Source organism: Triticum aestivum, chromosome 7D (assembly GCF_018294505.1).
Source record: "Triticum aestivum cultivar Chinese Spring chromosome 7D, IWGSC CS RefSeq v2.1, whole genome shotgun sequence".
Classification (NCBI taxonomy): domain Eukaryota; kingdom Viridiplantae; phylum Streptophyta; class Magnoliopsida; order Poales; family Poaceae; genus Triticum; species Triticum aestivum.
In genome coordinates this window covers 336608525-336633712 of record NC_057814.1, presented here as the reverse complement: position 1 = coordinate 336633712, position 25188 = coordinate 336608525, and the positions used below count along the sequence as shown (strand labels likewise).

At 47.0% G+C, this 25188-nt stretch overlaps 1 protein-coding gene across 2 annotated transcripts in view; it reads right to left on the bottom strand.

Moving 5' to 3' along the window:
- The window catches only part of LOC123167413 (1-phosphatidylinositol-3-phosphate 5-kinase FAB1B), a 32879-nt gene extending 8755 nt beyond the window's left edge, over positions 1-24124 (bottom strand). Inside the window, exons 1-9 of one of the 2 annotated variants that reach the window (XM_044585250.1) lie at positions 23130-24124; positions 21468-22172; positions 16050-16203; positions 15590-15934; positions 14623-15522; positions 14217-14545; positions 14025-14148; positions 13795-13953; positions 12235-13659 (exon numbers count right to left, since the gene is read on the bottom strand). In XM_044585250.1, the coding sequence (XP_044441185.1) occupies positions 12235-13659; positions 13795-13953; positions 14025-14148; positions 14217-14545; positions 14623-15522; positions 15590-15934; positions 16050-16203; positions 21468-22172; positions 23130-23794 (4806 nt within the window). In that variant the 5' untranslated portion in view covers positions 23795-24124. Of the gene's footprint in view, positions 1-12234; positions 13660-13782; positions 13954-14024; positions 14149-14216; positions 14546-14622; positions 15523-15589; positions 15935-16049; positions 16204-21467; positions 22173-23129 lie in introns of both variants that reach the window. The other variant, XM_044585249.1, reaches the window with a different exon arrangement.
- Between the last annotated feature and the right edge of the window lie 1064 nt (positions 24125-25188).

The following is a 25188-nucleotide window of genomic DNA, read 5'->3' as shown; positions in this document are numbered from 1 at the left end:
TTTGGTATTGTTTATCTCATTCCCTACTCACCTCTACTCGAGTCTTGTGATGGATAGGCAAAGCACAACATCTTCGGTCCTCAACCGCATTGAGCAACTCGCCATCGACATACGACAAACCGAAGCAAGGAAGAGGGACTACCTCGACGACAAGTTGGACGAGCACATGGAGGATATCCGACACGTGTTAGCCGACTACAAGTCTTCTTCCCCCTCGTCATCTTCACGGCGGAGACGCTCAAGTCGCACACCTTCGAAGCAGCCACACGATGCAAGTACCACGCGGCACCGTCATCATCTTCGAGACGCCCGCCAAGACCATGAAGAGTGACCTTCGGGACGAGAGTTGGTTTCTCTGCCACCCCCATGCACACGGGCTCTACAGAACAGCACCATCGACCCCAAGGTTGCGGCTTCATCACCAACTTCGGCATCTTCGCCAAGTGCTATCACGGCATCTTCGCCTTTGGACGTACGGCATCTTCGCCTACTTCCCACGAGCACGCCTACTTCGACATCATCAAATCCAAGGCAATCACCTACGAGCGAGGGCGACACTTCCATCTTCGGAAGCCCCTCAAGGAAGATGGTCGAGCATGGGACATTCCCTTCAGTCATGGAGAAGAGCTACGAGGTGCCACATCATATGGGCCTCTTACAAGACGGCGACAAGACGGTCGAGCAAGGGCCATCCCCTTCGACTACGGCGACGAGCGCAAACCCCTTCAACAACATGAAGACGGCGCCCCAATGGGACTCATACTCCGAGTCTAGCTACGACACCGCACATGAGACATTATCCTTGGTCTCGGAGGAGCATGATGATTTACCACTTTCTGCGGCATTCATCTTTGGAGACATTTGCACCTACATCTCTCCGAAACCCACATATGACGAGATGCCCCAATTACCATGTGAGGAGAGCCACCCCACCATGAGTGATATGAGTGACTCCACCATATATGACATTGAGAGCATTTCCTATGAGACGATGAGTGTGACCACCACTAGCCCCACACATGAGTTTATGCCACACATCCTATGTAAGGTTGAGAGCCATTTGAGTGACTCCACCAACCATATGAGTGAGAGCATCTTACCTGGAGTGAGTGAGCCACAACAAGTAGTGAGTGAGGTAGTTGAGACGGCACGTGAGGCCACTATGATTTCTAACGACTTAACCTCGACTCCGAGTGTGTTTTGTTCTTTGGTGCCAGGTCTCCTACATGACGACATGCCTACCCTCGACGAGTCCATACCTCCAACGACGACGACGATGGCCATGGTGGATGATGATGCACCCCCCACATGGTTCCATCACGACACCTCACCTACACCACATGAGTGGAGCTCCAAAGGTAATATAGGTGATGGTGCTTCTCTTGTCCCACTAGTGGGATGCACCCCCCCCCCCACATGGTTCCATCACGACACCTCACCTACACCACATGAGTGGAGCTCCAAAGGTAACATAGGTGATGGTGCTTCTCTTGTCCCACTAGTGGACTATCTTACCAATGATTGCTTGCATGATGTTGACACTAGCGTGGCTCGGGGGTGCTTCTCTTGCACTACATTACCATGCTTGGTGCTAGTGCGACTTCCTCATGTCATGACTTACCAACTTATGATGAATATAATGATGATCATGTTGAGTTGCCTAGTTGTGATGCTATGCTCCATAGGATATCATGTGAAAATTCTTTCGGTCACATCATGTTCGACAACCCCTTAAACTTGTCATATGCTATGAGTGAGATCTCCCATATTGCATCATTACAATCTCAACAGAATAACTATGCATGCCCCATTAAAATAAATTCCATTTGCACTTATGGCATAGATGACAAGATAATGGTTATTGATTTTGCTTCTCTTGCGATGATATTACTATGCTACCCTTGCAAAATGTGTGCAATTCATCACATGTGCCATGCCATGAACACATTGCTTTGGATATGCATTGTTTTGGATGTTGTCAATATTCTCCATGTGATGCTTCCATTAATGCTCATGAGGAGACCCCCATAGTTTCCTCATACATATTAGGAGATTTTGATGCATTCCATACTTCGCATGATTCCCATAATTGCGTGCAACATATGCATTCCATGAATAACAATGCTCTACATATTTCTCAGCATGCATTCACAATTTGCGTCTCCATTATGCTATACATACTAACAAACCTCTCATGATGGATGACATGTTTCTATATCACGCATCTCATTTATTTGAGCATTGGCTATTTTGTGCTAACCAACACATGCACGTGCACATCATAATGGATGATGTGTACATATACCACGCGCACACAATTTTCCCTTTGCTTTTGTTTTGTTTAGGTACTCGCATATACTCGTCAACCTCTCAATCCCAAGAGTTGACTAAACGAGCTCTTGAGAGCAACGATGACTTGGGATCACGTGGACTATCCTTACCACCGTTCCCTTCACGCAATGACTACGCGCATCTCTTCTACTTGGCTCTCACACGGCTATGGGCTATATACCAATTGTCATTTTATATCCATTTTTCCGTGTTCACTTTGCATGTTATGCCTCTTTATATGCATTTGCCATGCAATTGTGACCCTTGCTTGCACTCACATGTGATTCACCATTATGCTACTTCTATGTGTATTTGCATGCTTGGTGGAGATACTTGTTGCTATTGCCATGTTATATACATGCTTTATGCTATTGTTGCTTGTTGTGTTGGGAGAGTCATGATGTCCCATTGCTATTTACATATGGCCTCTCGCCAATACATTGATGATCTCTTGCTCATATCTTGTTTTCATGCTTGTGATATGATATGTGCATTATTCATGACCACTATTTGCACACATGACATGCTTGCCATGATTCCTTCTAGTACGTTGCATCTTCGCACTACTAGCTTGCTTGACTTGATCACTATGATTACTTGCTTCGTTCCATTCTTACTCGCTTTCTTGGGTTGATAGCATACGTTCATGCCTCTCACATCGTTTATATTGATCATTGTCACTTGTCTCCCTTAGTTGCATCTCTCATATCATCTTGTATTGAGTACCAACTTGCTATGCTTATTGATCGTGGAGACTTGGACACATTACTTGTGAAGCATGTTTGCTTATTTGAGCTTAATGCCTTTGGTTGTGCTAGCATCTTATGCCTACATACAATGCCCTACAACTTTGTACTTTCTTATGATAAGAATGATGAAAACACTTGTTGGGTATCTCACCACTCGAATGATAGGTGTTGCATTTGCATTAACCTCATTTGTTGTTCCGAGTGTTTGTCATGTTCTTTCATTTTGAAGGATTCACAAGGCGGTACCATCACGAGACATATTGGTTATGTGAAGACATACAAGATGCGCACCTCCAACATCCTTGAGAAACTCCTAAAGGTGACCTCCTTTCCTTTGAGCCATCCTCACATATGCATATTGGATGGGTCACTCTTTCATTGTCGTTTCTTTCTTCTTGTCTACATGATACATCTATTGAATGGAGGACCGACATTGGAGATGAACCCTATGGACCTTCAAGTTGCGAAGTACCACGACATTGAGCTATGGTACAACACCACCCATAACAAATTGGCATCTTATGCATGGATTGACTCACATTATGATTGCCTTGTTACATCTTGCATTTCCATGTCATCCATGATATATGAGCTTGTGGATTTCCTTGGCAAATTGGTTGTGATCTTTCTTGATGGCATATTCATACATAATGTTCACATTACCTATCATCAATTGCATGATCACATAGTCACATCGAGCACCAATTATTATGTTCATGCTTTTGATACACCATCCCATTATGACACCATTTTGCACAATGGTTGCCTTGATCACATTCACAACACCTTTGTATGCACAATGAATGAATTTGCTCCCATAAATGCATTACATATCATTATACATCTTTTGGATAAGCATCATGTGTCTTGCCACGCACAATCTTTTCGAGCGGACTCATACTTCCTTGATGGACGCATTGTGCGTGCTGTTAGAGTTATAATATAAGTCATGTATACCCCTTTGTATTTATCCCGTAGTATAAGGGGTTTCCTGCATATGTACCACACCTGTACATGTATATATATCGGCCTATGGCCTCATGGGAATACAAGTTGCTTATTCCTAACATGGTATTAGAGCCCTAGGGTTTCTTTTCGCACGCCGCAACTCGTGCTCGATCCCGTCGTGACGGTCGCCGCTCCCGCCTGCTCGTGGTCTCCCGCACGCCCCGGTCTCACACGCTGCTCCCTCTGCTCGCCGGCTGGAGGTCAACTCCCCTACCGCTGGTCTTCCCCGTCGGTCGTGGATCGAAGGGCCCTGCCGTCGTTCTTCACCAAGCCACGGGCTGCTGGTCTGCGCCGCCTCTCCTCAGATCCCGCCAGCTGGTCCTGTTTCCCCGAGCACATCAGGAGTCCCGCGTCGCTCCGCGCCTCACATCAGATCCCGCCAGCCTTCCTTCGCTCCGGTCGTGCGTGCGTCGCTGGGAGCCCCGAGCCGCTGTGCTCGTTCGTCTGCGTGGTCGTGGTCTCCTCGTTCGGTGGCTCGCTCGGCAGATCGGGCAGCGCCGCTGTCTGGTGCTCTGCTGATTTCGGGCTGATTTCTGCTACCAAAAAAAAAGAACAAAAAAAAATGTCTGCTGCATCGGGCTATGTTGCTGTCCCTCGCTGTCCGGTGATCTTCGATGGTACTAACTACACCGAGTTCGCTGGCTTCATGCGCATTCACATGCGTGGCATCCGTCTCTGGGGTGTTCTTTCTGGCGAGGTCTGCTGTCCGCCACGTCCGGTTCCTCCGGTGGCCCCTACTCCGCCGACTCCACTGGTTCTTCCTCCGGATGCTAATCAGGCCGCCAAGGATGCGGCTAAGGTTGCTGATGAGGCTGCTGATCGTGCCTATGATGAGAGGGCTTTGGCTTATGAGGAGGCTCTTCAGACGTATCATGGTGCTTTGTCTGTTTACACCCAGTGGCTTGATGATGATGCTCGTGCTGCAGCTGTTCTCACTGCTAGTGTTCTGCCTCAGTTTGCTTCTGAGTTTCTGGGTTTTCCTACTGTCTTCCAGATGTGGACCTGTCTTCGTCAGCGCTATGAGCCCTCTGGTGATGCCTTATACCTTTCTGTGGTTCGTCAGGAGCATGCTCTTCAGCAGGGTGACTCTACTGTTGATGACTTTTATGCACAGAGTTCTGCTATCTGGCGCCAGCTTGATTCTCTCCGCAGTGCTGGTTGTCGTACTTGTCCCTGCTGCCAGGCTGTCCAGGCCGATTTGGAGTTTCATCGCGTCTACGAGTTCCTGTCTCGGCTCCGTAAGGAGTTTGAGCCCCGGCGTGCTCAGTTGCTTGCTCGTGGCCGTATTTCTCTCATGGAGGCGCTTTCAGAGATTCGTGCTGAGGAGACTCGCCTACGTGGTGCTGGTTTGCTGGAGGTTCCCTCTGTGCTCGCTACTCGGGTTTCTTCCACTCCACCTGCTGCACCGCCCCATTCTCGCTCGAGTGCTCCGCCGCTCTTGCCCACTCCTTCTGGAGGCTCAGGTCGCCCCCGTTCACATTGTGACTACTGCAAGAATGATGGTCATATTGAGTCCCAGTGCTACACCAAGCGGAAACACCTGCGCAAGGCGCGATCATCAGGGACTGCGTCATCTCCCTCGCCAGCTTCAGCCATTGCTTTGACCGAGCAGGATATTCTGAGACAGTGTCTGCTCGCGGCTTCAGGTTCTTCCTCGACGGGTACTGCTGGTTCTGTGACTGATGCTTCCCGCACTGAGCACCCGCCCTCTACACAGTCAGGTACATCCCCATGGGTTCTGGACTCTGGAGCTTCTTTTCATATGTCTTCTCATTCTTCCGCTTTGTCTTCTCTTCGCTCGCTGGATTCTCCTGTTCATGTCTTCACTGCTGATGGTACTCCACTTTCTGTTGCTAGTAGAGGCCATCTTTCTACTCCTTATTCTGTTCCTGATGTTGCTCATGTTCCTCGACTTACCATGAATCTGTTTTCTGCCGGTCAACTTACTGATTCTGGTTGTCGTGTCATCCTTGATGTTGACTCTTGTTCTGTCCAGGATCGTCGCACGCACACTCTGGTTGGGGCTGGCCCTCGCCGCCGTGATTCTCAGGGTCTTTGGGAGTTGGACTGGCTTCATGTTCCTTCCGCTGCCACCACCATCGCTAGTTCCTCCGCTGCTGTCGCTTCTGTTACTGGTTCCTTCAAGCAGTGGCATCATCGACTTGGTCATCTGTGTGGTTCTCGATTATCGTCTTTAGTTCGTCGAGGCCTTCTGGGGTCTGTCTCAGGAGATGTCTCTTTAGAGTGTCAGGGTTGTCGTCTTGGCAAGCAGATTCAGCTACCATATTCTCATAGTGAGTCAGTGTCTCAGCGTCCTTTCGATTTAGTCCATTCTGATGTATGGGGTCCAGCTCCTTTCACTTCGAAAGGTGGTCATAAATACTATATTATTTTCATCGATGATTTTTCTCGTTACACATGGCTTTATTTCATGACTTCCCGTAGTGAGGTGTTGTCTATTTATAAGCGTTTTGCTGCCATGGTACATACTCAGTTCTCTTCACCCATTCGTGTTTTTCGTGCTGACTCTGCTGGTGAGTATATCTCTAAGATGTTGCGTGGTGTCCTTGCTGAGCAGGGTACTCTTGCCCAGTTCTCTTGTCCTGGTGCTCATGCTCAGAATGGTGTGTCTGAGCGCAAGCATCGTCACCTTCTTGAGACGGCTCGTGCTATGATGATCGCCGCCTCTCTTCCGCCTCATTTTTGGGCCGAGGCTATCTCCACTTTTGTCTATCTCATCAACCTTCAGCCATCTGCTGCTTTGCAGGGTGGTGTTCCTTTTGAGCGTCTGTTTGATCGCTCTCCCGATTATTCGATGCTTCGCTTGTTTGGTTGTGTTTGCTATGTTCTTCTTGCCCCTCGCGAACGCACCAAACTGACCGCTCAGTCTGTTGAGTGTGTCTTCTTAGGCTACAGTGATGAGCATAAGGGCTATCGTTGTTGGGATCCTGTCGGTCGTCGGATGCGTATCTCTCGAGATGTGACTTTTGATGAGTCTCGTCCTTTTTACCCACGACCATCTTCCACGGTCTTTTCAGTGGAGGATATCTCTTTTCTCACTTTTCCTGACTCCCCTCTCCCTCCCGTCGCGCCTGTACCTATTCGTCCCACTCCCTCTGCTTCTCCACCCCTCGTCGATTCACCGCCACCATCTTCCCCGGTCTCCTCACCTAGCATGTCACCGGATTCTACACCTTCATCTCCGGTGACTTCTTCGTCGCCACCCCCTGATTCTACCTTGACGATTCCTCCTTCTCTTGTTCCATCTCTTCCTCAGCATTACACTCGTCGTTCACGACCTGTGGATGCTTCCTTGGATGAGTCGTCCTCTTCCTCTCAGCCTACTTATGGCTTGCGTTCTCGTCCTCGTCCGCCTATTGATCGCTTTGGATTTCCCACCGCTGGTGCTGCTGTTCTTGAGCCGACTTCTTACCGTCAGGCTGTTGTTCATCCTGAATGGCAGTTTGCGATGGCAGAGGAGATTGCTGCTCTTGAACGCACTGGTACCTGGGATCTTGTTTCTCTTCCTCCCGGAGTCCGTCCCATCACTTGTAAGTGGGTCTACAAGGTTAAGACTCGCTCCGATGGTTCTCTTGAGCGTCACAAAGCTCGTCTCGTGGCTCGTGGTTTTCAGCAGGAGCATGGTCGTGATTATGACGAGACTTTTGCTCCTGTGGCCCATATGACCACTATTCGTACACTTCTTGCCGTTGCCTCTGCACGCCACTGGTCTATATCTCAGCTTGATGTTAAGAATGCCTTTCTTAATGGTGAGCTGCGTGAGGAGGTGTACATGCAGCCACCACCTGGGTATTCTGTTCCTGATGGCATGGTGTGTCGTCTTCGTCGCTCTCTCTATGGCCTTAAGCAAGCCCCTCGCGCCTGGTTTGAGCGTTTTGCTTCTGTGGTCACTACTGCTAGTTTTTCAGCAAGTGCTCATGATCCCGCCTTGTTTATTCACCTTTCTCCTCGTGGCCGGACTCTTCTTCTTCTCTATGTTGATGATATGGTCATCACTGGGGATGACCCCGAGTATATTGCCTTTGTAAAGGCCCGTCTTAGTGAGCAGTTTCTTATGTCTGATCTTGGACCTCTTCGCTATTTTCTTGGGATTGAAGTCTCTTCTACCTCTGATGGCTTTTTTATATCCCAGGAAAAGTATATCCAGGATCTTCTTGCTCGTGCTGCTCTTTCTGACGAGCGCACTGTTGAGACTCCTATGGAGCTCAATGTTCACCTTCGTGCTACTGATGGTGATCCTCTCCCTGACCCGACGCGTTATCGTCATCTCGTTGGCAGTCTTGTCTATCTAGCTGTCACTCGTCCGGACATCTCTTATCCGGTTCATATTCTGAGTCAGTTTGTTTCTGCTCCCACATCGGTTCATTATAGTCATCTCCTTCATGTTCTCCGATATCTTCGGGGCACGATCTCTCACCGTCTCTTCTTTCCTAGCTCCAGTTCTTTACAGCTTCAGGCCTATGCGGATGCTACGTGGGCTAGTGATCCTTCTGATCGCCGTTCGCTTTCTGCTTACTGTGTTTTTCTTGGCGGTTCTCTCATTGCCTGGAAGACGAAGAAACAGATTGCAGTTTCCCGTTCGAGTGCTGAGGCTGAGTTGCGAGCTATGGCTCTTTTGACGGCAGAGGTGACTTGGTTACGGTGGTTACTTCAGGACTTTGGTGTTTCTGTCACTACACCGACTATGCTCTTATCTGACAGTACAGGTGCTATTAGCATTGCGCGCGATCCTGTGAAGCATGAGCTCACCAAGCATATTGGTGTTGATGCTTTCTATGTGCGCGCTGCTGTGCAGGATCAGGTCGTTGCTCTTCAGTATGTGCCTTCCGAGTTACAGTTGGCGGATTTCCTGACGAAGGCCCAGACTAGAGCACAACATGGCTTTTATCTCTCCAAACTCAGTGTTGTTCCTCCACCATGAGTTTGAGGGGGGGTGTTAGAGTTATAATATAAGTCATGTATACCCCTTTGTATTTATCCCGTAGTATAAGGGGTTTCCTGCATATGTACCACACCTGTACATGTATATATATCGGCCTATGGCCTCATGGGAATACAAGTTACTTATTCCTAACACGTGCTAACCATTGTATTTCCAAGTGTTCCTTGTGTTTGCTCGTTTTGCATGTATACCATCCCGGCGACATCTTGAAGTACTTGGATTGCACCATCACATACACTTCGTCCGAAAACAAGTACATCCATGCCTACCGTGTACATGGCGATACGGTTTACAATCCGAGGTCGGATCTTTCCCAAGGGGGAGGGGATGATGCGGAGCATCAGACGGTCATCTCCATGTACACCTTCATAGCACCTCAAGCCCCAAGTGGACCTACCGGACTTAAGGTGAACCCGCTCCTCTTCAAGATTTACATGAATATCGATTGGACTTGGTTGCTACCTCACCATGAATCGTTGTGCATCATTAGGTAAGGATCCCCATGGAGATCAAGACCTCCATTGGAGAAGATCCCTGGTGGATTCAAGACCCCATCTAGGGAAGGATCCCCATCATAGGATCACCAAGACCTCACCTCCCTTTGGGATTTGGGATGACCTCTACCTTGTATCTTTCTCTTTGTTGTTATTGTACCTTTGTGGATCTTGTGTGGATGTGAGTCTAGTGGATGTGAGATTGGACTTGTTCTTGAGTGTTCCTCTTGTTTCCTCCCTTGTGTTCTTCTTGTTCTTGGGGATTTCCCCTCCAATTCATGAAAGATCCATCCTAGGGTTCCATCCTACAACAGAGCGTCTTCGATTGGACATAAGATGACGATTGGGGAGAGTGGCGGTCCAGAGGAAGTTTTTTTAATGCAGCCAGCTGGTCTGTTGGAGATTGTTATTATTTTAATGCGGTGGGTCCCACAGGTAGGAGATGGCGAAGAAGTTTTGTGCGGTGAATCCAGGAGTCTGAGGTCAAGGAGGCTATAAAATGCATGTCCCGTCATAGAGAAGTATAAGATGGCAAAGAAGGCCGCAAAGCGAGCTGTTGGTGAAGCAAGGGGTCGGGCATATGAGGACCTCTACCAACAGTTAGGCACGAAGGAAGGCGAAAGTGACATCTATAAGATGGCCAAGATCCGAAAGAGGAAGACGAGGGATATTGGCCAAGTCAAATGCATCAAGGACGGAGCAGGCCAACTCTTGGTGAAGGACGAGGAGATTAAGCATAGATGGCGGAAGTACTTCGACAAGTTGTTCAATGGGGAGAATGAGAGTTCTACCATTGAACTGGACGACTCCTTTGATGAGACCAGCATGCGTTTTGTGCAGCGAATCCAGGAGTATGAGGTCAAGGAGGCTGGAAAAAGATGAAAGGAGGCAAGGCGATGGGCCCTGATTGTATCCCCGTTGAGGTGTGGAAAGGTCTCGGGGACATAGCAATAGTATGGCTAACCAAGCTTTTCAACCTCATTTCTCGGGCAAACAAGATGCCAGAAGAATGGAGACGGAGTATATTATACCAATCTTCAAGAACAAGGGGTATGTTCAGAGTTGTACTAATTACCGTGGAATTAAACTGATGAGCCATACAATGAAGCTATGGGAGAGAGTCATTGAGCACCGCTTAAGAAGAATGACAAGCGTGACCAAAAATCAGTTTGGTTTCGTGCCTGGAAGGTCGACCATGGAAGCCATTTTCTTGGTACAACTTATGGAGAGATATAGGGAGCAAAAGAAGGACTTGCATATGGTGTTCATTGACTTGGAGAAGGCCTATGATAAGATACCGCGAAATGTCATGTGGTGGGCCTTGGAGAAACACAAAGTCCCAGCAAAGTACATTACCCTCATCAAGGACATGTACGATAATGTTGTGACAAGTGTTCAAACAAGCGATGTCGACACTGATGACTTCCCGATTAAGATAGGACTGCATCAGGGGTCAGCTTTGAGCCCTTATCTTTTTGTATTGATGGATGAGGTCACAAGGGATATACAAGGAGATATCCCATTGGTGTATGCTCTTTGCGGATGATGTGGTGCTAGTTGACGATAGTCGGACGGGGGTAAATAGGAAGTTAGAGTTATGGAGACAAACCTTGGAATCGAAAGGGTTTAGGCTTAGTAGAACTAAAACCGAGTGCATGATGTGCGGTTTCAGTACTACTATGTGTGAGGAGGTTAGCCTTGATGGCCAGGTGGTACCCCAGAAGGACACCTTTCGGTATTTGGGGTCAATGCTGCAGGAGGATGGGGGTATTGATGAAGATGTGAACCATCGAATCAAAGCCGGATGGATGAAATGGCGCCAAGCTTCTGGCATTCTCTGTGACAAGAGAGTGCCACAAAAGCTAAAATGCAAGTTCTACAGGACGGCGGTTCAACCCGCAATGTTGTATGGCGCTGAGTGTTGGCCGACTAAAAGGCGACATGATCAACAGTTAGGTGTGGCGGAGATGCGTATGTTGAGATGGATGTGTGGCCACACGAGAAAGGATCGAGTCCGGAATGATGATATACGAGATAGAGTTGGGGTAGCACCAATTGAAGAGAAGCTTGTCCAACATCGTCTGAGATGGTTTGGGCATATTCAGCGCAGGCCTCCAGAAGCTCCAGTGCATAGCGGACGGCTAAAACGTGCGGAGAATGTCAAGAGAGGGCGGGGTAGACCGAATTTGACATGGGAGGAGTCCGTTAAGAGAGACCCGAAGGATTGGAGTATCACCAAAGAGCTAGCTATGGACAGGGGTGCGTGGAAGCTTGCTATCCATATGCCAGAGCAATGAGTTGGATGCGAGATTTTATGGGTTTCACCTCTAGCCTACCCCAACTTGTTTGGGACTAAAGGTTTGTTGTTGTTGTTGTTGGTCCCATAGGTAGGAGATGGAGGGTGAGTGGACTCACCACCAACTCAAATCTTCAGAAGTAGGAAAGATAACTTGCATACATGAAAAACTATTATTTGTACCTCTACCCTAAATGAAGTACTCCAATATTTGGCTTCACTTGAAAGACTGCAATTTGTCATGCACGATAGAAACAACATTATTTCGAAGCAAAATTCCACTTAGTGACCATTGCCATTAATCTTACAAGAAGTTTCTTCCCCATACTTAATGTGGAATACCACTAATAAACATATATAAACAGGAGATTAAAGAAGGTGATACGAACATACCTGATAGATTCCCAGAATCTTTGCAAGGCATGTAGGGCTTCCAGTGCTTATGGACTCTGACAAATACTTAAAATAATCTGGGCCGAACTGAAGGAATGATTCAAGCTCTGTTTTTGTGACCTGCTTTATAATAAATCTATCATCCAGAGATTTTGCAAAGAACACATTACTTTTGCCACCTTGTGCTCCCCATTTCTTGCATCGACTGATAGATCTTAAATAATCAAGCTCCGATGGGCAACAAGACCTTCTGAGTTCTTCAAAGCTTTTTGCATAATAGCATGTCACAGTGTATTTAACTTTCCCAAGTGGCCCACCATCTTGAAAAGAAAGTCTGGAGTGCAGTAGATCAGGAGCAAAGGACCCTCTACTGGAAGATATCGATGCAGCAAAATCATCAGAGGATCCAAAATCCTCAAATAAATGGAACAGGTTAAAATTTCCTGAATCATAAACAGGCAATGAAAGTGTAGAATCTGCACTGTCTTTATTTTGATTGCTCTCAACTGACATATGAAAGTGATACACAGGTGAAACAAGTGCATAAGAAATAATACTAGTCGGTTCATCATCAAATACCGGGATAACAACATCATTAGCTCCAGTTGGCAGAAAAAGTCTTGCTCCACCTTGCTGTGATAGATCGCGAAACAATGAAATGTATACAGGATTGTAGTCGGCCAAGGTTCCGAATGTCGGTGCTGTGCCAGAGTTTGTGTTCAATGAATTATAAAATGTCATGTATGGCATTTTAAGGCAGCTTAACAAGTCTTCTACTGTATCCCCAGACCTGACAGATGCAGAAGTGTGGCGTGGTACTGCCTTTGCTTGTTTTTTCACATCAGCAGCTGTACCTTCTAACAGAGCTAGTGGTTTCACCAGGCTTGCATCAGGAGCAGGTCCATCCTCACCTCTCCATTTTGCATCCAGTTTATCTGAAATGTCAGTAGCTACTGGGAACTGACCTTCAGAAGAAACCCTACGAACGCCGATAATCGATCCTTGATGATCTAAATGATCCCTGACATTAGCGCTATTCGCATGATTTATTTCAACTATTGTATCTTCAGCACCATTCAACTCTTCAGTATTTCTCGAGCAAGTTTCATTAGATTGATCATGCTGGTTGGTCCCCTCATCACCAGCGTGAAGTGCATTTGAATCGGTGCCCTTTGAGTTCTTCTCCAACTTTGTGTTTGTATTGGTATCAGCTGATCGATCATTGATTTCAGAATTATTACTTCCAACTCGTAGACTTCCCAGAGCAGCGCAATACTTGCCACCTGAGGTTGCTATGAAACTTAGGCGTTGATCCCACAAGTAACAAAGAAATAGTAGCTGCCTCCTTAGTTTGTTAACTTCAAGAATATCAATGAATAACTGCCCCTTTCTGATTTCCTTTTTCAGTAGATTCTTTAGTGACTCCTGAAGGTGAATGCTCCAATAATCAGAATACTACATTCAGTTTAGCTTCTTTTTTTACAGAGCTTTAAATGTGACAATGGTTTCTTAATAAATCACTAGATAAAAATAGTAAAACAAATTTACCGTGAAATCAACCTTCTCTGCTTGTAGGATATCTTCCAACTCTACTATGTTTTGTCTTAACTCAAGGATCTTCATGTTGCCATCAAAAGAGCCTGTAATTGGCCTTTTCTCTGAAATTTGATGGAGTGCATTCAGTACTTCAGTGAACAGGAGTTCAGCTGAATCAACCACCTGAGACATTTGACTATTAGCATCACACAGTAATTACCTCGCAAGTGAGCTAATAAAATTAAACTTACTACCTCATTTGCTTCTTGCTCTACCCATTCCTGATGCTGGGAAGTAAAATCAAGTTTCGACGGAGGCAAATAGACTGAGTGAACCTTGATTGATGCGTATCGGAAGCAAGCAACCATTTCACCGAAACTGAAATGCAAACATTTAAGAAAAGATTTTTGCCAAATTGATAAAGTGGAATGGAGAAGAGGATATACCCATAAAAACGAAGGCAGTCCCTGTGAAGAGAATGACCACAGCTGGCTACCCTACTTGCTGCTGCATGATTTGAAAAACTAAGTTCCAAAAATTTACCAAAAGATAAGCCCCAGGCAGCATCAGACATCACTACTCTTTTAGTTGCTGGAGGGAGCCCTTTATCGCGCGGACAGCGTAAGCATCTATGCCACATCCAGATTTTACCATCATGTTCACCAGGTAACTTCACTATGAGTTTCCGCACTGATATTGTTAAGCTGCCTTGGGGGTGAACATAGCAATAAACATGGGCCTCTGGTGCCAGCTCACAAGAGAGACAACAATTGCTCTAAAACAAAATGTACAAGTTATGTAAAATATAAAAATTATGAAACAAGTATAGTTTATCAAAGACCTTGGTCTAACCTGATCAAATAGCTGGTCACGCAAAAACCTGCCTAAAGGTTTGTCAAAGTTACCATAATATTTTATGCGAAGAAGGTGTGGCCGCTCACATATAGCTTCTTTCCAAACACAACGCGAGGACAGAGAAACTAATATACTCTGGTTGTCGGCAGGGGATGCTGGAATTTCATCCCTTTTTACTATTGAACCGTCATTTGAACCGCCATTATTATAAGAAACTTGTAAGTTGGGAGGAACAGATGGCTTAGCCGCTACCTTGGCACCATTGTTGGCGTTATGGGCAAATGAAAGATCACTTTCAGCAGCCACCAAATTTGCAGGATGAGCAGACAACACACTCAGGACATTAGTTTCAGGCTGGAGTTCTTCAAATTTCATTTTGCTGCCAACATCTCTAGTACAAGCAGGACACTGGCAGAATGAAATTCTCGACTGCTGAACCAGAGGATCATTATATGATTGAGGGTCCATACCAAGCAAACAGCCAATGTCTCCAGTTTGGTCATTGATTTGAACTGATGATGCTTGGGTAGAACCAACTCCCAATCTTTCCCAGCATTTGTTATCAGGGAAGGATGCTGCAGCCATTTGGTCCATCATTCTAAAACCATTGAATGTAAAGTCATCCTTTTGAATATCAAATGCTTGCAGGTTGTTGTTGGGTGATGAAATAGTAGCCATTTGCAAAATAGGTATCATTGAAATGGATCTATCAGCACTGGAAGGTTTGTCCGGCAAAGCAACAATAATCGGCGACTTAAGAGGGAGCTCTGGCAGGGTTGCACCTTCATCTACAAGAAAAGATGTTTCAAGAGCCAAGTGATAGGCTGCGAAGACTCCATATTGCACAACATGCTTCACTTTTTTCAACTCATCCCCATTAGCTCCTTTTAGCAAGATCTGCAGAATTAGATATAGTTAGACAGGACCCCAAGTGTTATAACTAAGTCAACAACAGAACACTTACTGTAAAACCCAAGGGCTTTGGACAGCCTTCAAAAAACATAAGGGTCTTCAGCATTTTCTTCCCACCTTCTCCAGCAGTCCCATGCTCTTCAATATACTTCTCCACATGGAATAAGTCACAATTCCCGAGCTTTTGGGATGACAGATAATCAATCGAGGGAACTATCTGAGCACCAGTGCAACGGGATATCCGTTCCAGAAGTGGCCTTTTGATATTCAAAACAAGTGAAATATTTTTCTCCAGAAACAAATCCTGAGCATAACGAGACACAGATTTCTCTACCAATACAACACTTGGTTGGTGCGCTTTGATCTTTACAACTGCCATTTTCAGATAATCCGTTTCCTGGAATACAAAAAGGCATGAAAATGATCGCCATCAGCAACGATCAATCTATACCACACTCTCAATGCACTTTGGTTTTACAATTTATGCATGAAAACATAATCGTGGGTAGTACCTGCTGCAGTAAAGTATCAAAACTTGAAAGCAAATTCGATACACGCTGATATTCAAGTGCACCACCAAGAATTAGGATCCGTGGCTTTTCCTTCTTTGTTGACATGCGCCGATGAGCAACATTCTTCTTACAAACAACTCCTCTTACAACCAAGCTGGAAATGAAGAAGTTTACTGTTAGAGTTATAATATAAGTCATGTACCCCTTTGTATTTATCCCGTTGTATAAGGGGTTTCCTGCATATGTTCCACACCTGTACATGTATATATATCGGCCTATGGCCTCATGGGAATACAAGTTGCATATTTCCTACCATGGTATTACAGCCCTATGGTTTTTTTTTTCGCACGCCGCAACTCGTGCTCTTCTGATCCCATCTCTTGCTGCCGCTATCCTTCGTCGGCCGGCCGTCGTTGTTCCTCTCACCCACACGCTCACGTGCTGTGCTCCCTCCCTCTCTCGTCGCTGCTTTTCCGTGCCTCAAACCGCTGCCGCCGTCCAGATCGCCCCAACCCATCTCGCTGCAGATCGACGCCGCTTGGATTGGGGCGGGCCCCTGCGCCGCCGTCCGCCACTTGCCCGCCTCCGTCGCTGTCCGGCAGCCGTCCTCTCGCCAGCCCGCCGTGTAGCGCGTGCAGGAAGTCAGCCGCCGCTGCGATCGGTTCGTGGCCGCTTCGTGCGTTGACCTGGACATCGTTCCTTTGGGCCACGCCTTGGACGATTTTTGGGCCTGGCTGGCTGTTGGCCTGCTGCCTTGGGCATCTGCTGTAACTCCTCACGCCACGTCGTTCTGGTGGCTTGGCTAGCTTGTGCTTGTCCACTTGCGGCTGCTGCACCATCTTCCTCCCGTGCAGGCCCGTGACGTGGTGCATCAGCCTCCTCCACTTGTTGTCATCTGATCTGCTCCGCCGCCGCCTACTGGTCCCGATCTGATTTGCTCGGCCGCTCTCTTGGCTGTTTGACTGGTTGCCTTCTGTAAAAAAAAAGAAAAAAAAAAAGAAGCATAATGTTGTCGGTGCTTGGTGCTCGTCCGTCTGTGCTATCGTCCCCTGTGGCGACTCTCGCACGTGGTGATTGTCGCTCTACATCGACTCCTCCTGCGACTTTCATCGGTGATTATCGTTCTACACCGGCTCCTCTCACGGCCCCCATCGGATGTGTTGATGCATATGACTCTATTGACCCGCGTCTTCCTTTGGCGCTTGGGGCTTGTCTGCATGTGCCCTCGTCTCCTTCACCGGCCTCTACGGATGATGTTGGTTATGCTATGTCGCCTCCTCTGGCGGCTTCCACAGGTGGTGGTGGGCCTGGTGGCCGCTCCTCTCCCAGTGCTACTGCGTCGTCTACTTCAGCTATGTACTTCACCGAGCAGGAGATTGTGGGACTTCGTGGTCTGCTGACCGCCTCCGGCTCTTCATTGCCGGGTGCATCTACGTCGACCTCTTCAGTTGAGCTCCTGACTGAGCAGGAGATTACGCGCCTTCGGTGCTTGCTCGCTGCATGCTCTGGTTCTTCACCGACGGGTTCTGCTGGTTCTGCTACTGACTCCTCTGGCATTGTGAGACCACCTTCAACACAGTCAGGTACATCTCCATGGATTCTTGATACTGGAGCATCTTTTCATATGACTCATGATTCATCCACCTTGTCTTCTATTCGTGCTCTTGATTCTCCTATTCATGTTCTTACTGCTGATGGTACCTCCCTCCCGGTTAATGGTCGAGGCATTCTTAGCACCTCATCTTTTCATGTTCCTGATGTTGCTCATGTTCCTCGACTTACCATGCAGCTCCTTTCGGGTGGTCAGATTGTTGACTCCGGTTGTCGGGTGATTCTAGACTTTGACTCTTGTTCTGTTCTGGACCGTCACACTGGTGCTCTCCTTGGTGCTGGCCCCCGACACCGTGACTCTCAGGGTCTCTGGGAGCTTGACTGGCTTCACCTTCCCTCCGCTGCCACCGCCGCCAGTCTTTCCCCCTCTGTTGCCTTGTCTACCAGCTCTTTTCAGCAGTGGCATCATCGCCTTGGTCACTTGTGTGGCTCTCGTCTCTCATCCTTAGTTCGACGTGGTCTTCTTGGATCTGTCTCCGGCGGTGTGTCTTTAGACTGTCAGGGTTGTCGGCTTGGTAAACAGGTCCAGTTACCTTATCCTCATAGTGACACTATGTCTCAGCGTCCTTTTGACCTTGTTCACTCCGATGTCTGGGGTCCAGCTCCATTTGCCTCGAAAGGAGGTCATCGCTACTATATTATTTTTATAGATGATTTCTCTCGATACACCTGGATATATTTTATGTCTTCTCGTAGTGAGGTGTTATCTATCTATAAGCGTTTTGCTGCCATGGTTCACACTCAGTTCTCTACTCCTATTCGTGTTTTCCGTGCTGACTCTGCTGGAGAGTATATCTCCAAGATGTTGCGTGGAGTCCTTGCTGAGCAGGGTACTCTTGCCCAGTTCTCTTGTCCTGGTGCTCATGCTCAGAATGGCGTGTCTGAGCGCAAGCATCGTCACCTTCTTGAGACGGCTCGTGCGATGATGATCGCCGCCTCTCTTCCACCTCATTTTTGGGCCGAGGCTATCTCCACTTCCGCCTATCTCATCAACCTTCAGTCGTCCGCTGCTTTGCAGGGTGGCGTTCCTTTTGAGCGTCTTATTGATCATTCTCCCGATTATTCGATGCTTCGCTTGTTTGGTTGTGTTTGCTATGTTCTTCTTGCCCCTCGCGAACGCACCAAACTGACCGCTCGGTCTGTTGAGTGTGTCTTCTTAGGCTACAGTGATGAGCATAAGGGCTATCGTTGTTGGGATCCTATCGGTCGTCGGATGCATATCTCTCGAGACGTGACTTTTGATGAGTCTCGTCCCTTCTACCCACGCCCATCTTCCTCGATTTTTTCAGTGGAGGATATCTCTTTCCTCACTTCTCCTGACTCACCTATCACCCCCGTCGCGCCTGTGCCTATTCGTTCCACTCCCTCTGCTTCTCCACCTCTAGTCGATTTGCAGCCACCATCTTCTCCGGTCTCCTCGCCTAGCATGTCACCGGATTCTACACCTTCATCTCCGGTGACTTCTTCGTCACCACCCCCCGATTCTACCTTGGCGATTCCTCCTTCTATTGTTTCATCTTTTCCTCAGCATTACACTCGTCGTTCATGACCTGTGGATGCCTCATTGGATGAGTCGTCCTCTTCCTCTCAGCCTACTTATGGCTTGCGTTCTCGTCCTCGTCCGCCTGTTGATCGCTTTGGATTTCCCACCGCTGGTGCTGCTGTTCTTGAGCCGACTTCTTATCGTCAGGCTGTTGTTCATCCTGAATGGCAGTTTGCGATGGCAGAGGAGATTGCTGCTCTTGAACGCACTGGTACCTGGGATCTTGTTTCTCTTCCTCCTGGAGTCCGTCCCATCACTTGTAAGTGGGTCTACAAGGTTAAGACTCGCTCCGATGGTTCTCTTGAGCGTCACAAAGCTCGTCTTGTGGCTCGTGGTTTTCAGCAGGAGCATGGTCGTGATTATGACGAGACTTTTGCTCCTGTGGCCCATATGACCACTGTTCGTACACTTCTTGCCGTTGCCTCTGCACGCCACTGGTCTATATCTCAGCTTGATGTTAAGAATGCCTTTCTTAATGGTGAGCTGCGTGAGGAGGTGTACATGCAGCCACCACCTGGGTATTCTCTTCCTGATGGCATGGTATGTCGTCTTCGTCGCTCTCTCTATGGCCTTAAGCAAGCCCCTCGCGCCTGGTTTGAGCGTTTTGCCTCTGTGGTCACTACTGCTGGTTTTTCAGCAAGTGCTCATGATCCAGCATTGTTTATTCACCTTTCTCCTCGTGGTCGGACTCTTCTTCTCTATGTTGATGACATGATCATCACTAGGGATGACCCCGAGTATATTGCCTTTGTAAAGGCCCGTCTTAGTGAGCAGTTTCTTATGTCTGATCTTGGACCTCTTCGCTACTTTCTTGGGATTGAAGTCTCTTCTACCTCTGATGGCTTTTTTATATCCCAGGAAAAGTATATCCAGGATCTTCTTACTCATGCTGCTCTTACTGACGAGCGCATTGTTGAGACTCCTATGGAGCTCAATGTTCACCTCCGTGCTACTGATGGTGATCCTCTCCCTGACCCGACGCGTTATCGTCATCTCGTTGGCAGTCTTGTCTATCTAGCTGTCACTCGTCCGGACATCTCTTATCCGGTTCATATTCTGAGTTAGTTTGTCTCTGCTCCCACATCGGTTCACTATAGTCATCTCCTTCGTGTTCTCCGATATCTTCGGGGCACGATCTCTCACCGTCTATTCTTTCCTAGCTCCAGTTCTTTACAACTTCATGCCTATTCGGATGCTACGTGGGCTAGTGATCCTTCTGATCGCCGTTCACTTTCTGCTTACTGTGTTTTTCTTGGCGGTTCTCTCATTGCCTGGAAGACGAAGAAACAGATTGCAGTTTCCCGTTCGAGTGCTGAGGCTGAGTTGCGAGCCATGGCTCTTTTGACGGCAGAGGTGACTTGGTTACGGTGGTTACTTCAGGATTTTGGTGTTTCTGTCACTACACCGACTCTGCTCTTACCTGACAGTACAGGTGCTATTAGCATTGCGCGCGATCCTGTGAAGCATGAGCTCACCAAGCATATTGGTGTTGATGCTTTCTATGTGCGCGCTGGTGTGCAGGATCAGGTTATTGCTCTTCAGTATGTGCCTTCCGAGTTACAGTTGGCGGATTTCCTGACGAAGGCCCAGACTAGAGCACAACATGGCTTTTATCTCTCCAAACTCAGTGTTGTTCATCCACCATGAGTTTGAGGGGGGGTGTTAGAGTTATAATATAACTCATGTACCCCTTTGTATTTATCCCGTTGTATAAGGGGTTTCCTGCATATGTTCCACACCTGTACATGTATATATATCGGCCTATGGCCTCATGGGAATACAAGTTGCATATTTCCTAACATTTACAACCAGACACAAAAACAATTAAGTTCTTACCTGCAGCACTAAGGAAATGCACAGAAAGGAAAGAAACGATGAAATCTCAAGTGCTATAACTTGAAAAGCTGTTGCCTTGGCGCAGTGGTAAAGCTGCTGCCTTGTGACCATGAGGTCACGGGTTCAAGTCCTGGAAACAGCCTCTTGCAGAAATGTAGGGAAAGGCTGTGTACAATAGACCCAAAGTGGTCGGACCCTTCCCTGGACCCTGTGCAAGCGGGAGCTACATGCACCGGGCTGCCCTTTTTTTTATAACTTGAAAAACCAAGGTTACCAGCAGTAGCACTATATGTTATTTACATTATAAAGCAGTGCCATATTGATATGAGAACTTCATAAAGCATTAAGCAAATGAATGCTAAAACACATAAACAAGTAAAAATCACCAGATTATGTGAAGTGATGCATGGAAGAGTGTATCTGTTCACCTGTCACTTGGACGGCCACAAGCCAAGCATTTCACCTTTACATAGCCACCAGGGTCCATACGTCCTCCTTTGCTGGTATCTGGTCTCAAAAGAGATGCGGCTTCCCAAGACAAGGAGGTAACTATATCTAGCCAACTCTCATTGCCAATTTTATCACCCAATTCTATCTTTTCAGCTTGAAGAAGTTGGGCCACCAATGCCCGAAAATGCCCATCAACAATATCTTTCATGGCTTTCTTGTGTTCCTCAGAAGATTTATCTCTATTTCGACAATGTCCACTGCTGAAGCTGTTTGAGCGTAGATAACCCCATTCTCCTGTGGCATCCTCCCCCTCATCATCATCACATGGAGCACCATCATGGTCATCCTCTTCATCCTCGGCTTCTGGAGGTAGCCAAAGTGAGCTATTGTTTTCAAAATCCACAAGTTCATTTTCTAGCACTTCCATGCCATACAACGAAGAAGATCGAGCATTGCACTCCTCAGCATTACCAATGATATGATCACCAGTCTTATCCATTCCCTCAGAATTGACTAAGGTTGCTGTATCTTTTCTTGGTGATGCAGAATCTTTAGCAGCATCATTGCAAATAACTTGATGATCATCAAAACACATAGGCCCATTGTACTCATCAGAGTTTTGTAGGTGGTGTACTTCTGAATCAGAGCGGAAAATTGTGTAGTCGTCATCTTCATCATCACTCCTAGTAGAAGAAAATAAATGTTGAATTAGTCACAGGGATCCAACTAGCAATTTTGAAATACAGTCTTTCTTTCTTTTGTTGAGTTTGATTGATAATTCCTCTGTGGAGTACTTCTTACTCCCAGAGAACATAACTTCAACAAGTAAACTTATCCAAGATCTGGAGACCTTATCATCTTGTAAATTCATCACATCCTGCTTATCATAAAGTAACCATATACTATGATTATGTCAAGCATTGGCACTGCTTCTTGCTACCATGCGATCAATGGCACAAAGAAGCATGAGCACGGTGCCGGTTTAAGTCAACGAGAATGAAAAGCATAAAAGGAACTAATCAAACAGTAATTTCGATCTGTGCCAACTTGGTTTCAGGATGGTGATGATTAACAGTGCAACTGATTCCAGCCACCCTTTGTTAGTTAACCAACAGTGAACAGCTTATGAAATTTTGTGTTCTCTACAAAAAACACTTATGAATTTCAGGTGTGCTTATGTCACATTGCTTATCGTGAATCTATTTATGTGGCACACAATAATGAAGCAAACCCCATATGGATAGCCAAAAACAACTGTATTTCAAATTTGACCAAGTATTATTCAAAGAAATCCTATATTCAAACAACACAGGAGTTCCATTTAGGCATGTAACAAAAGCGATGTTATTGGGCAGACTCTCCAATATACAGTAACAAAAGAATTCAGGTACTGGGAATTGCATCCAAAAGGAAAAATATTTGGCCAAATAAGTAACTGCATCTAGCCCTATCCAACCACACAGGTATCATATTTCAGAAGCATGGTCTCGGCTACTGATTGGACAACTACCTCAAACAATCTTTGTTTGTCGTTTGTCAACGATAATGTACGAAGTTAGTGTAGTTTAATTTCCTTGAGAAAAAAAGTTAGCGTAGCTGATTTCGTTGGCTAACAAAGCCAGAAGCCTAAAAAGGAATACCTATTCAAGCAGAAGTTGAATGGATCAGGCGAATTGTCCACATAAGCCGCATGCTCCATGGCCCCATCCGGCTCCATCACAGCATGCTGCAACTCCAGAGAAGCATCGAGCTCGCCGCAGTTGCCCTCGCTGCCCACCGACCGTGATGCAGAGTGAGTGAAGCTGGCATTCGCATAAGACAACAACTGGCCGTTGGTCACCGTGCTGCTACGCCCGGTGGAACATGACTTTTCGCTCCCCGCACTCGTGGCCGACGGCGACGGGCTCGACGGCTGCGCCACATCCCTCCGAGCGGCCGCCTCCTCCTCCAGCCAGCGCTTGAAGCAGTAGTTGCAGACCCTGATCCGCTCGATGTCCTCCCGCGCCGCGTCCCCCAGCGAGCGGGGCACAGAGTTGGCCGTGCAACGGGCACAGAACACGCGGCCGCAGTGGCGGCAGTGGTGACGCCGATTAAGGATGGTGAACTGGGCATCGCAGTCGTAACACACCCGGCAACTTTGGTCCGGCATCCAGAAGTCTCTGGACAAGTCATGCGGCTGCGCCTGTGGCACATCGGCAGCAGCAGCAGCCTTCGGCGCAGGCGGCGGCGAGTGCTCTCCCCGCCGCGGCATCCGCGACTTGACTGCTCCCAACAACTCAACGAGGCGCCCCTCCGGTGATCCCATCACCCAGGCCTTTAGCGCTCCCACCCTTCATGCTCAGCACAGCAGCGACTCAATTCGCATGGCCCTCGCCGCTTCCGAAACCAGGGGCCCTCCAACGCCGCACGCCGCCAGATCAGAACTCAATCGGCAGCACCCGGCACGAATTCGGCAGCGCTGGATCGAGCGGGGGGCAAATGGGAATTGTACAAGGGGCGGGAGGAACTGATTTTTTTTTTAATTTGGCTTGAGACGAAGTGAGGATTTCGGATGGGATTAGGAGGTGACGATGGTTCCAGACGACGAATGCCACTCGCGCACGCGGCTGGACTTGCTCGAAGGATACGGATTCACGGGGCACAAAGGTAGTAGAAAGGACGGAACTGTTTGGCTTTGTACACACGCAAAAGTTATGCTCCTTCCTTAGGTGAATAAGTGTATATCTAGATTTTGTCCTAATTTAAAGTTTTAAAATTTTGATCAACTTTATAGAGAAAAGTAGAGCATTTATGGCACTAAATTAGTATCATTAGATTTGTTTTGAATGTAATTTCATAATGTACCAATTTGATGTCATCTATGCTACTACTCTTTTCTATAAAATTCATCAAAATTTTAAAACTTTGATTTAGTACAAAATCTAGATATACACTTATTCACTTATTCACGGATGAAGGGAGTACGTACATAGCTTGGTTGTATGTATCTCCTTCGGTCCGTCTGAGTAGAAACACATACACCGATATTTGGTTGTAAACATCTGTCAACCAAAGTCAAAGAGTTGTTTTGTTGCGTACAAGATATATAATGTGGTAACTTTTTGTTCGAGTGATAAGGTTACCAGGCGACACGCAGTCATAGCCACGACGTAGCATGTCTTATCTAATAGATATATTTGAACAAGCATTAAGCATTACACATCACATTGAGAACCACTAGCTAACTGCCCGTGCGCTGTCACGGGGATATACATATTCTAGTGGTTCAACAACAATAACATAGACTCTCAAAATGAAAGGATTTTTTGCAGAGTGACGCACAATGATCTATAGTTTTGTGGCTAGAGATAGAGTTGTCACGATCCGGTCCCTCATGAGGGCCCCAAATCTCTGTACTTTCTATGTCAGTCCCTGAATTAATAGCTGACACGCAGAGCCGACGATGAAATACCAAAAATACATCACATGTCATAGTATTATATCGTGGATCCAATGCTTTACAAAACACACATGCTTAGCTCATGGGATAGCTTATAATACAATCATGCAGCGGAGAAAATATTCTGGTCTTGTGGCGTCAATCTACTCGCAGGCAAGAGTTGAGCATAGCGTCGTAACCCTACTTCGTACCTTCCCTTCAATATGGTAAACTTGCAACATTATACATTGCAGCCACAAGGGTCAATACATTGACTGTAT